Below are 13710 nucleotides of genomic sequence, written 5' to 3'. Positions count from 1 at the left end.
AGTTTATGGTGGCTTCATTGTTGTCGGCAGCACATTTGTGTAAACAGGGAACATGCTTATGGGGACAAAACAATCATAAGAATTATGTCCCCATACAATGGGTCTGTGTGATTGATCACAAATCGACTTGTATATGGCAAATCAGTGCTGGTTTCTGGGCAGAAATCTGCCCCTCCAATTAGCTTAACTTTCCAACTGGTCAGTTAATTGACCCGTTGTTTTTTTCTTATATATCATCTCCAGATTGATATCTACTGTAGTGATTTTCATGCGGAGAGAGAGGCCAGACAAAATATTCATCAAGAGAAGGAGCAGTTGGCAGCACGCATGGCATTTATAATTCAAGAGAATGAAAATCTGAAGGAGGAACGAGGAAGGTATGTGTTGTTTGTCTATATAAATAGTCCATTTTTATTTGCTTTGATTAGAGTTTTGTACTTAACTTATGCTTTTTTTAGGCTCTGCTCATATGTGCATTTGAGGCTTTGTCAAATTTGATCATATTTCACACATAGAACCTAATGATCCCCTTTATAAGTCAATGGAATCTGTCAGCACACGACTACATCATTGTCTCCATTACTAAGAACTTTTAATTATTTTTTACACTCTACCTTTATTTGTTGGTGCTTTGCGTGGCAGCACGGGTGCTGCTGTGTTATATGGCATTGGTGGTTGTAGAGGGCTGCACATAGGCTTTGTTCACATTTTGTGTGTGTGTTTTTTTTTTTTTTTGTGAACTTATGAAGAATGTGCAAAATTGCATTGTTTTTGTTGTGATCTATGAACTTGCAATAAGTCCGCTTTGGTTTTACTGTAATCACAGCAAAAACCAAAAACGCTACAGTTTTGCCACACTTCCTGTGAAATCATGGTAAAATTACTGTTTTTGTTTTTTTCACTTGTTTGAATTTTGAGGCATAAATATATTTATGATGTAATATGGAAAAACTTCCCCTTGCCATCATAAAGTGTGAATGCAGCCTTAGCTTAAAGTAGGGACCCACTTAAAGAGGTAATTTTACAAGTAGGCTTATAAATTTGTGATCAAAATGAGCACAAGGAACCTGTTTCTTCTTTTCTTCCCCACCTCCCCACAACAGTCTTAATATGTATGGAGGCCTCAGGTTGAAGCATCCGGCTTACCTGATTTCTAACTTCAAAAGGTTACAAGTCACTGCACTCATATGAAGAGGGTGCACGGATAGGATAGTACTCCGGTAATAAACAAAATATCACGGCACTCCTATATGAATCAATAATAGATATTGCTTTTATATTTATCCAGTGTGTTAAATTGACTTTCAGTGCCATTATGATGACAACTTTTCAGTCAACCAGGCCATCAGAAAGAAATGTTTTTTCTATTTTTTTTTTCAATTTTCTGGGTTATGCATTAGACATCCATGATTATTATAAGGTCATTATCCCCTTTACAACCGAAGGTGGTTTGCACGTTAATGACCAGGCCAATTTTTACAATTCTGACCACTGTCACTTTATGAGGTAATTACTCTAGAACGCTTCAATGGATCCCCCTGATTCTGAGTTTGTTTTTTCATGACATATTGTACTTCATGATAGTGGTAAAATTTCTTCGACATCACTTGTGTTTATTTGTGAAAAAAAAACGCAAATTTTGCAAAAATTTTGAAAATTTTGCAATTTTCAAAATTTGAATTTTTATGCCCTTAAATCAGAGAGATATGTTACACAAAATAGTTAATTAATTAACATTTCACACGTCTACTTTACATCAGCACAATTTTGGAACCAACATTTTTTTAAATTAGGGAGCTATAAGGGTTAAAAGATGACCAGCGAGTAATCATTTTTCCAACAAAATTTACAAAACCATTTTTTTAGGGACCACATCACATTTGAAGTCACTTTGAGAGGTCTTTATGACAGAAAATACCCAAAAGTGACACCATTCTAAAAACTGCACCCCTCAAGGTGCTCAAAACCACATTCAAGAACTTTATTAACCCTTCAGGTGCTTCACAGGAATTTTTGGAATGTGGAAGAAATAAATGAACATGTAACACTTTTCACAAAAATGTTACTTTAGACCCCAATTATTCTATTTTTGCAGGGGTAACAGGAAAAAATGGACCCCAAAATTTGTTGTGCAATTTCCCCTGAGCATGCAGATACCCCATATGTGGGGAAAAAACACTGTTTGGGCGCACGGCAGGGTTCGGAAGGGAAGGAGCGCCATTTGACTTCTTGAATGTAAAATTTGTTTGAATAATTAGCAGACGTCATGTTGCGTTTGGGGAGCCCCTGATGTGCCTAAACAGTGGAAACCCCCCACAAGTGACACCATTTTGGAAACTAGACCCCTCAGGGAACTTATCTAGATGTGTGGTGAGCACACTGAACCCCCAAGTGCTTTACAGAAGTTTATAACATGGAGCCGTGAAAATAAAAAAAATCAAACTTTATCCACAAAAATGATGTTTTAGCCCCAATGTTTTATTTTCACAAGGGTAAGAGGAGAAAATGGACCCCAAAAACTTTTGTGCAATTTCTCCTGAGTATGCCAATACCTCATATGTGGGGAAAATAGTGTTTGGGCGCACGGCAGAGTTCAGAAGGGAAGGAGCACTTTGTGACTTTTTGAACGCAAAATTGGCTGGAATCAAGAGCGGACGCCATGTCGCGTTTGGACAGCCCCTGATGTGCCTAAATAGTGGAAATCCCCCATAAGTGACCCCATTTTGGAAACCACACCCCTCAAGGATTTTATCAAGGGGTCTAGTGAACATTTTGAACCCAGAGGTATGACACAGAATTTGATAACATTAGGTCATCATATTGAATAAGTTGTCATTAGTCTTGAGCGCAAGTGCTCACTACTTGAGTTTGCATCGGGTACACGGGTTTGCACCATGTATCATGCGTGCTCGAGTGACATGCTTGAGTCCCCGCCCACATGTTTCACGGTTATTATACACCCCAAAAAAAAACATGCAGGGATCGCTCGTGCATGGCAGGCAATCCCCGCAAGGTTTTTTTGGCCACGAAGCATATGGGGCGGAGACTCGAGCATGTCTCTCGAATACCCACGATACTCTGTGCATACCCGAGCACCCGATGCAAACTCAAGTAGCGAGCACTTGCGCTCAACACTAGTCGCCATATCGTCACCTTTTTTTTTTTTTTTTTTTTTTACTTTTGAAAAAAATCCCAACCCCAGAGTTTGTTTTTTACGCCGTTCCTCGTGCTGTATAAGTGATTAGACGACTTTATTCTTCGGGTCGGTGTGATTACAGCGATACCAGAATCATATCGGGTTTTTATGACTGACAGCTGTCACACACTAAAAGACGCGTTTTTTTTTGTAAAATCTAGTTTTTGAATCGCCATATTTTGAGAGCTATAATTTTTCCATATTTTGGCCAAGAGTCATGTGACAGCTTGTTTTTTGTAGGATGAGTTGACGTTTTTGTTGGTGCCATTTTCAGGCATGTGACATTTTTTTGATCTCTTTCTATTCCAATTTTTGGGAGGCAGAATAAAGAAAAACAACAATTCAGGAATTGTTTTTTTTTAAAAAAAAATGTAATGCTGTTTCGCGTGTGGTAAAATTGAAAAGGTAGCTTAAAATTATTTTTTTGCATCGCTTTATTCTGAGAAATATATTACTTTTTTATTGGAGCACCATCCCTGTGCTATACAGGCTGTCAGCGCTGCAGATGCAGAAGATACTTTGGTCATGCACTGCGCATGACCAAAGTATCTTCCTGCTGTCTGGTGACCCGGATGTTGTCATGACTACATCGGGTCATCATGGCAACATCCGCGAAGCTGTGGCAGACAGCATTGAACACCGGCAGGAGAGGCGAGTATAGCAATCACCTCCCCTTGCCCCCACAATGCTGCGATAGACTTCAGTTAGTAAAAAAAGCAGTAGGAGAAGCATAATAATAAAACAAGTGTAAACACAGCAAAAAGCCAAAGATAGCCAGTGTGCCTAGTTTTTTTGCCTAATAGGCCTAAGACTCAGGCACGAAGGCTCCAAGCAAGCGGTTTTACGGTGCGTACCAAAAATTCCTCTTTATCGCCTCATTAAAGGACACAGGCAACCATGGGACATCCCAAGGAAGGAAACAAAAAAATCAACCCTGATTAGGTCGGACGGACGGCGACCGCCACCTGCAGCACCTTCTTACCTAGTCCGGCATTCGCCGAAGAGTAGATATGAACCTTGTAGAATCTTGTGAAGGTATGCAGAGACTACCCATATCCACCTTGCAAACTTGAGCTGCTGAGGCCTGGTGGCGAACGGCCCAGGATGCCCCCACCGCCCGGGTGGAGTGAGCCCCATTGAGGCGATAAAGAAAGATAGAAATAAGTTCTGATTAATTAATGAATGTCTCTCACTTTAGGCAGTCCATAGAACAGCTTCAGAGGCGGCATGGCTCCGTGAGATCAGCAGATGGTAGTGAAAGTCCTACTCTTGCATCCAGAGGTAAATTTTACCGTTCATTACTTTTACATGATTTGAAATGAAAAAATATATACAGTACAGACCAAAAGTTTGAACACACCTTCTCATTTAAAGATTTTTCTGTATTTTCATGACTATGAAAATTGTATATTCACACTGAAGGCATCAAAACTATGAATTAACACATGTGGAATTATATACTTAACAAAAAAGTGTGAAAGAACTGAAAATATGTCTTATATTCTAGGTTCTTCAAAGTAGCCACCTTTTGCTTTGATGACTGCTTTGCACACTCTTGGCATTCTCTTGATGAGCATCAAGAGGTAGTCACCGGAAATGGTTTTCACTTCACAGGTGTGCCCTGTCAGGTTTAATAAGTGGGATTTCTTGCCTTATAAATGGGGTTGGGACCATCAGTTGTGTTGTGCAGAAGTCTGGTGGATACACAGCTGATAGTCCTACTGAATAGACTGTTAGCTGCTTTTTTCTTGCCATAATACAAATTCTAAGTAAAGAAAAACGAGTGGCCATCATTACTTTAAGAAATGAAGGTCAGTCAGTCCGAAAAATTGGGCAAACTTTGAAAGTATCCCCAAGTGCAGTTGTAAAAACCATCAAGCGCTACAAAGAAACTGGCTCACATGAGGACCGCCCCAGGAAAGGAAGACCAAGAGTCACCTCTGCTTCTGAGGATAAGTTTATCCGAGTCACCAGCCTCAGAAATCGCAGGTTAACAGCAGCTCAGATTAGAGACCAGGTCAATGCCACACAGTTCTAGCAGCAGACACATCTCTTCAACAACTGTTAAGAGGAGACTTTGTGCAGCAGGCCTTCATGACAAAATAGCTGCTAGGAAACCACTGCTAAGGACAGGCAACAAGCAGAAGAGACTTGTTTGGGCTAAAGAACACAAGGAATGGACATTAGGCCAGTGGAAATCTGTGCTTTGGTCTGATGAGTCCAAATTTGAGGTCTTTTGTTCCAACCACCGTGTCTTTGTGCGACGCAGAAAAGGTGAACGGATGCCTGGTTCCCACCGTGAAGCATGGAGGTGGGGGTGCTTTGCTGGTGACACTGTTCAAAATTGAAGGCATACTGAACCAGCATGGCTACCACAGCATCTTGCAGCGGCATGCTATTCCATCCGGTTTGCGTTTAGTGGACCATTTGTTTTTCAACAGGAAAATGACCCCAAACACACCTCCAGGCTGTGTAAGGGCTATTTGACCAAGTAGGAGAGTGATGGGGTGCTACGCCAGATGACCTGGCCTCCACAGTCCCCAGACCTGAACCCAATCGAGATGGTTTGGGGTGAGCTGGACTGCAGAGTGAAGGCAAAAGGGCCAACAAGTGCTAAGCATCTCTGGGAACTCCTTCAAGATTGTTGGAAGACCATTTCCGGTGACTACCTCTTGAAGCTCATCAAGAGAATGCCAAGAGTGTGCAAAGCAGTCATCAAAGCAAAAGGTGGCTACTTTGAAGAACCTAGAATATAAGACATATTTTCAGTTGTTTCACACTTTTTTGTTAAGTATATAATTCCACATGTGTTAATTCATAGTTTTGATGCCTTCAGTGTGAATGTACAATTTTCATAGTCATGAAAATACAGAAAAAGCTTTAAATGCGGTGTGTCCAAACTTTTGGTCTATACGGTGTGTGTGTGTGTATATGTATGTATATAATATAACATTTTTTTTATCTGACAACAGCTTAGATAAAACTGTAACTGAAATGTCTTGTGTTACTATAGTCTTTTTCAGGGGTGCACAACCTTTTTTGATCCAAGGGCCATATTGTCCTGCTGAACCAGTCCAGGGGGTCACACTAAAAATTATTTTTTTTTTGTTATGTGGACTTACAGTAAAATCATCTTCTATATCCTCATAAAAAAAACTGTGTGCATAGGTCCTAAGATGCATGCACATGGCTCTCTACAATAGGTCAGGTTTTTTTTTTTTTTTTTTTGCTTACTGCCTAATGATTCAGAACTCTCAAATTCTAGTGCAGCAAGCCATAGACACAGAAAGCCACCTGTTTAATTCACTTACTGCTTTCTGCAGTGCCAAACCGATGCTGAGATTCCATTTTCCTGATGTAGGAGGCATCCATAGGTGTCTACACAGGGCACCATTAGTACTTGCCAGTCCCTGCTCCCCAGCTGCTGCCACTACTCTCCTGTTTGTGGCTGCTCCCATATAGTTAACCTGTCAGTCAAGCATATTTTCTGTCCATATGGTTGGGGGCTGCACAGCATGTCATCACGGACCGTATGTGGCCTCCAAGGTACAGGATGTGCACCCCTGCACTACATTATTGCCTTAAAGGGTTTTTCCGACTAAATACATTTGCCACCTGTTCACTCTGTGGTATACAGTAGAATACGCCACACACTGCCCCTAAATGCGATGCAAATAAAGCCTAACATCATGTCCACTTGTTTGATATGCTATGTCAAGAAAAAAACTGCTTGCTGCACATGTTCTATAACTGTACGGTTTTAGAAATATGGTGTCCTTGTTTAACTATACAAGTATTTGGCAGTCATCAGCAATGTTTTAGTTTAGATATTTTCTTTTCATTATCCATAATATATGAAATGATTATTCTTTTACTTTTCCTAGGTGCAGAGAACATGGAGCAGCCCAGCCTTACTGTACATATTTGTCCTAAGTGTCAACTGATTGTGCCTGACATGGATACCTTACAGATTCATGTCATGGACTGCATTACATAAAAGCAATAGCTGGTAGCTCTACCATTAATTCTTTAATTTGAGCATCTTAGCTTTTTCTCCTGAGATTACTCCATGGTTCTTGGAGGCATTGAACTCAACCGGCACTATATAATTCAATGTTTTATGGGAGCTTGGATAATAATTTTGGCATTGATTTTAGTTCTTGTATGTTGTTTACTGTTTAACACACAATTCTTGACAAACGCTTGTTACCATAGCCTTAGTTCACCAATCAGAATGCAACTTTAAATGATAGGCTAAACATATAGCACAAGTCACTGTTATCCTGGTAACAATGCAAATTAAAAGCTGCAATAAAGTTTGTGTTTTATCGCTGTCATCAGTGAAAATGCTAGAGATCAAAAGGCATTTTATTTTATACACCTGCTCCACTTATGAAGACCTTCTGTCTCCAGGCTAGTCCTTTATTTTACTATAGTAGTCAGATACTTGGGGACAATTCATTAAGACTGTTATTTTGCATGCCAGTTCTAATGGACGGGGAGCGCAGGAGTAAGATGTGCCAAATTGATTAGGAGGTGTATGCTTCTTTAATAAATTTGGTACATCTTTCAACTTCTGTGCGCCACCATCCATTTCTGTTTTAACCCCTTTCTGATGTATGACCTAATAGTACATACTCCCTCAATCCTGTGATCGAAGTCGATCGCAGCATTGCGGTGGAAAGGGGAGGTGATCGGGACACTCAGCTCCTCTTCCGGCCTCCAGCGCTGTCTGTTCGCGGCTTCCCGGATGTTGCCATGACGACCCGATGTAGTCATGACAATATCCGGGTCACCAGACAGCAGGAAGATTCTTTGGTCATGCACTGCGCATGACCAAACTATCTTCTCACTGAGCAGCACTGACAGCCTGTATAGCACAGGGATGGTGCTGCATTCCTGTGCTATACAGGCGATCAGAATAAAAAAAAGTGAAAGTCACAGAGTGGGACATAAAATAAAAGTCCAAGAAGAGTTAAAAAAATGAAAAACAAAAAAATTGTAAAAAAATAATCCACCAAAAATAAAAATAATGTACCCATCAATAAATATTATGGAAAAAAAACAAAAGTACACATATTTGGTATCGCCGCGTCCGTAACGACCTGACCTATAAAACTGTCCCACTAGTTAACCCCTTTAGTGAACACGGTAAAAAAATCTAATAAAAAACGAAGCAAAAAAACCATGCTTAATCATCATACCGCCAAACAAAAAATGAAATAACACGCGATCAAAAAGACGAATATAAATAAAAATGGTACCGCTGAAAACGTCATCTTGTCACGCAAAAAACAAGCCGCCATACTGCTCCATCAGCCGAAAAATAAAAAAGTTATAGCTCTCAGAATAAAGCGATGCAAAAAAATATTTTTTTCTACAAAATAGCTTTTATTGGGTAAAAGCGCCAAAACATAGAAAAACAATATAAATGTGGTACTGTTGTAAACGTACTGACCCAAAGAATAACGCTGCCTTATCAATTTTACCACACGCGGAACAGCATAAAAAAAAAACTTAAAAAAAAATCTGGAATTGCTGTTTTTTTGTTCTGCCTCCCAAAAATGGGAATAGAAAGCGATCAAAAAATGTCAAGTGCCTGAAAATGGCACCAAAAAAACGTCAAGTCATCCCGCAAAAAAACAAGCCATCACATGACTGTCGGCCAAAATATGGAAAAATTATAGCTCTCAAAATATGGCGATGCAAAAACTAGATTTTGCAAAAAATTGCATCTTTTAGTGTGTGACCGCTGTCGATCATAAAAACCCGATATGATTCTGGTATCGCTGTAATCGCACCGACCCGAAATATAAAGTCATCTAATCACTTATACCACACGAGGAACGGCGTAAAAAATAAACTCTAGGGTTGCGCTAGGTATTTTTTTCAAAAGTAAAAAAAAAAAAAAGTGATGACGATATTGCGACTAGTGTTGCGCGCAAGTGCTCGCCACTTGAGTTTGCATCGGGTGCTCAGGAATGCACTGAGAATTACGGGTGCTCAAGTGACATGCTCGAGTCTCTGCCCCATATGCTTCGTGGCCAAAAAAAACCTCGTGGGGATTGCCTGCCATGCACGAGCAATCCCCACATGGTTTTTTTGGGTGTCTAATAACCATGAAACATGCGAGCGGGGACTCGAGCATGTCACTCGAGCACACTCGATACATGGTGCATACCCGAGTACCCGATGCAAACTCAAGTAGCGAGCACTTGCGCTCAAGACTAATGACAACTTATTCAATATGATGACCTAATGTTATCAAATTCTGTGTCGTACCTCTGGATTCAAAATGTTCACTATACCCCTTGATAAAATCCTTGAGGGGTGTAGGTTTCCAAAATGGGGTCACTTGTGGGGGGGGTTTCCACTGTTTAGACACATCAGGGGCTCTCCAAACGCGACATGGCGTCTGCTCTCAATTCCAGCCAATTTTGCGTTCAAAATGTCACACAATGCTCCTTCGCTTCTGAACTCTGCCGTGCGCCCAAACACTGTATTTTCCCCACATATGGGGTATTGGCGTACTCAAGAGAAATTGCACAACAGTTTTTGGGGTCCATTTTCTCCTCCCACCCTTGTGAAAATAAAAAAAAATTGGGGCTAAAACATTTTTGTGGAAAAAGTTTGATTTTTTTATTTTCACGGCTCCATGTTATAAACTTTTGCAAAGCTCTTGGGGGTTCAGTGTGCTCACCACACATCTAGATAAGTTCCCTGAGGGAGTCTAGTTTCCAAAATGGTGTCACTTGTGGGGGGTTTCCACTGTTTAGGCACATCAGGGGCACATCCGCTAAGTATTCAAGTAAATTTTACATTCAGAAAGTCAAATGGCGCTCCTTCCCTTCCGAACCCTGCCTTGTGCCCAAACAGTGGTTTTTCCCCACGTATGGGGTATCTGCTTACTCAGAAGAAATTGCACAACAAACTGCATAGTGCAATTTCTCCTGTTACCCTTATGAAAATGCAAAATTGGGGGCTGAAAAACATTTTTGTGGGAAAAATGTGAAAACTTTATTTTTACGGCTCAATGTTCTAAACTTCTGTGAAGCACCTGGGGGTTCAAGGTGCTCACCACACATCTAGATATGTTCCCTGAGGGGTCTAGTTTCCAAAATGGTGTCACTTTGGGTGGTTTCCACTGTTTAGGCACATCAGGGGCTCTCCAAACGCAACATGGCGTCCGCTAATTATTCAAGCAAATTTTACAATAAAAAAGTCAAATGGCGCTCCTTCCCTTCCGGACCCTGTCATGTGCCCTAACAGTGGTTTTTCCCCACGTATGGGGTATCTGCGTGCTCAGGGGAAATTGAACAACAAATTTTGGGGTCCATTTTTTCCTGTACCCCTGCGAAAATAAAAAAAATTTGGTCTAAAGTAACATTTTTGTGAAAAAAGTTTAGAATGGTGTCACTTTTGGGTATTTTCTGTCATAAAGACCCCTCAAAGTGACTTCAAATGTGATGTGGTCCCTAAACAAATGGTTTTGTAAATTTTGTTGGAAAAATGAGAAATCGCTGGTCATCTTTTAACCCTTATAGCTCCCTAATAAAAAAAAATGTTGGTTCCAAAATTGTGCTGATATAAAGTAGACATGTGGGAAATGTTATTTATTAACTATTTTGTGTGACATATCTCTCTGATTTAAGGGCATAAAAATTCTAATTTTGAAAATTGAAAATTTTCAAAATTTTTGCCAAATTTCCGTTTTTTTTTTCACAAATAAACGCAAGTGATATCGAAGAAATTTTACCACTATCATGAAGTACAATATGTCACGAAAAAACAGTCTCAGAATCAGGGGGATCCATTGAAGCGTTCCAGAGTAATTACCTCATAAAGTGACAGTGGTCAGAATTGTAAAAATTGGCCCGGTCATTAATGTGCAAACCACCCTCGGGGGTAAAGAGGTTAATTTATGCCACCCTCTGGTGCAAATTATCACAAATGTGTTGGCGTCAAAACACCAAAAGTTAAAGTTTTTTGAGTAACTTTTGAGCTGTGCAAAAACGTTACAACATTTCAAGTATTTTTACACCAGAATTCTGGCGAACAACTTTTTTTTTTTTATATATATTTTAAACTATTTACATTCACTTTGCAAAGCAAAAATAAACATATTAGAAATGACTTGTTTAATGTGGCCAGTCTAGATTGCAGAGCTGGTTTTGTAGGACACTATAGGGTGGTATAACTTCTCTTCCTATCTTCATATTGGGAAATAAGAGCGAGGCAGTGAAAATTTAGGGGTATGTATTTTTGATATTGAGATAATATAAGTTTTAATATTTTCCATAGGCTTCTCTTTCAATAAATTTGTAAACTGTGCTATTTCCCGACTATGTGAAAGCAGATAGCTGGAATTACGTTAATAAAATGTAACCACTTTCACTCTGCGAATGTGCCATCATGTAAAATTGTGGATATAATTTTTTTTTTTCTTTTACTATGTCCTACTCCATTTTCTGTAAGGTTTCTATTTGGCCTTCAAGGTGCAACCATTCTAGCTGTTTAAAACATAACAAGAATTGGTTATCTGCTTTACAAATGATAAAAAAAAATGGGAATAAAAAAAAATTCACCATGGTAAAAGGTGTAATGGTTATACTTAGTTCTGCTTACTCTTCACTTTAGGAATTCCCTATAGTAGGTAATTGAGCCCTTTAAAATACTCCATGAAGAATTCATCAGTTTTCACCAGAATTATGGTGTAAAACTGTTTGAGAATGTCACAAAAGTTTTGTGCAACTCGTAGTTTTGCATAAACTTTACCACTTTTTGTGATTTTATACCAATCCCAACTAGCCCCACAAACTTTCAAAAAATGGATGAAGCTTAGCTGGGAAGGAGGGGGGGGTTGACAAAGTCGAACTTTACATTTAGTGGCGCAAGTTATATCAGAAATGTCCACACCAGATTGATGCGCCAAATTCAATAAGAGGCGTGTGCTTCTTAATGAATTTGGCACACTTTTTTACTCCAGCTCACGGCTCATCAAGTCGGGTGTACAAAATGCCAGTCTACAAGCTGTGCACTTTTGGAAGACAAAATGCTATCTTTATATAGCGATTACTGGATCTTACAACAGAGATTAAAAGGTAACTTGTCACCAGGATTTTCCCCCATATAAAGTAGGGCCAGCACCTGTACGACCTCATATACAGCATTCTATGTCCCCAATGCACTCTCAAGAAAACAAAAAAATTACTTTTATACTCTCCTACGGGGAGGTCCTGTCCGATGGGCGTCGCTGGTGTTTATCCAGCGCCTCCTCGCTTTTTGTGGATGACGTGTCCTACATCATCCATTCAGTGTCCTTGGCATAGCGCTCCTGTGCAGATGCGCTTCTCTGCCCTGCTGAGAACTGAGCAAAGTATTATATGTCTGTGCCGGCCCTCTTTGGCCTTTCCCCCATACATGCGCACTACAACACTTTGCCTTGCCCTCGGCAGGGCAGGGAAGTGCAATATGCGCAGGAGCGCGATGCTGAGGACAGTGTGGCAGACCTAGAGCGCTCATCCACACAAAGAAAGAAGAGAGGAGGCACCGGATCAAGACCAACTACGCCTATTGAACTGGACCACTACTCTCCATAGGTGAGCATAGCTTTTATTTTATTTTTTTATGGTGAGAGCATTGGGGACATATATACAGGATTCTAGAATGCTTTCTATGAGGGCTTACAGGTGCTGGCCCTACTTTATATGGGAGCAAACTGGTGACAGGTTCCCTTGTAAGGCTCATTTTAAATGAGGAAATGTTGATGTTCGTTTAACATGCCTGATCCTTCATTGTACATGATGACAGGTTGCAATCATACAGTGGGGAAAATAAGTATTTCATGCAAAATCGGCAGTGTAAGTTTTCCCACCTACAAAGAATGGAGAGATCTGTAATTTTTATCGTAGGCACACTACAACTGTGAGACAGAATCGTAAAAAAAATCCAGAAAATCACATTGTATGATTTTTTTTCTTTTTAATTAAATTGCATTTTATTGCATGAAATAAGTATTTGATCACCTACGAACCAGCAATAATTCTGGCTCTCACAGACCTGTTATTTTTTCTTTTAGCCCTCCTACTCTGCACTTATTTCCTGGTATTAATTGCACCGGACGGTTTGATTGTGTGGACAGGTGTCTTTTATACAGGTAATGAGTTCAATCACACTCCAACCTCTCCACTATGGCCAAGACCAAAGAGCTGGCAAAGGACACTAGAGACAATTGTAGACCTGCACAAGGCTGGGATGGGCTACAGGACAATAAAAAAGCAGCTTGGTGAGAAGGCAACAACTGTGGGCACAATTATTAGAAAATAGAAGAAACACGAGATGACTGTCAATCTTCCTCAGTCTGGGGCTCCATGCAAGATCTCACCTTGTGTGGTAAGGATGATTCTGAAAAAAAGTCAAGAATCAGTCCAGAACCACACGGGAGGACCTAGTTAATGACCTGAAGAGAACCGGGATCACAGTCTCAAACATTACCGTTAGTAACACACTACGCC

The 13710-nt window shown here is 40.1% G+C and overlaps 1 protein-coding gene across 2 annotated transcripts in view; it reads left to right on the top strand.

Moving 5' to 3' along the window:
- Window positions 1–13710, top strand: part of MCM10 (minichromosome maintenance 10 replication initiation factor) — a 178025-nt gene that overhangs the window by 44698 nt on the left and 119617 nt on the right. For both annotated transcript variants that reach the window (XM_073652377.1, XM_073652376.1), the window contains exon 12: window positions 244–377. In XM_073652377.1, the coding sequence (XP_073508478.1) occupies window positions 244–377 (134 nt within the window). The remainder of the gene's footprint in view (window positions 1–243; window positions 378–13710) is intronic.

This window comes from Phyllobates terribilis, unplaced genomic scaffold (assembly GCF_046119375.1).
Source record: "Phyllobates terribilis strain yellow unplaced genomic scaffold, ASM4611937v1 Scaffold_11__3_contigs__length_659146591, whole genome shotgun sequence".
Taxonomy (NCBI): domain Eukaryota; kingdom Metazoa; phylum Chordata; class Amphibia; order Anura; family Dendrobatidae; genus Phyllobates; species Phyllobates terribilis.
This window is presented reverse-complemented; position numbering and strand designations above follow the sequence as displayed.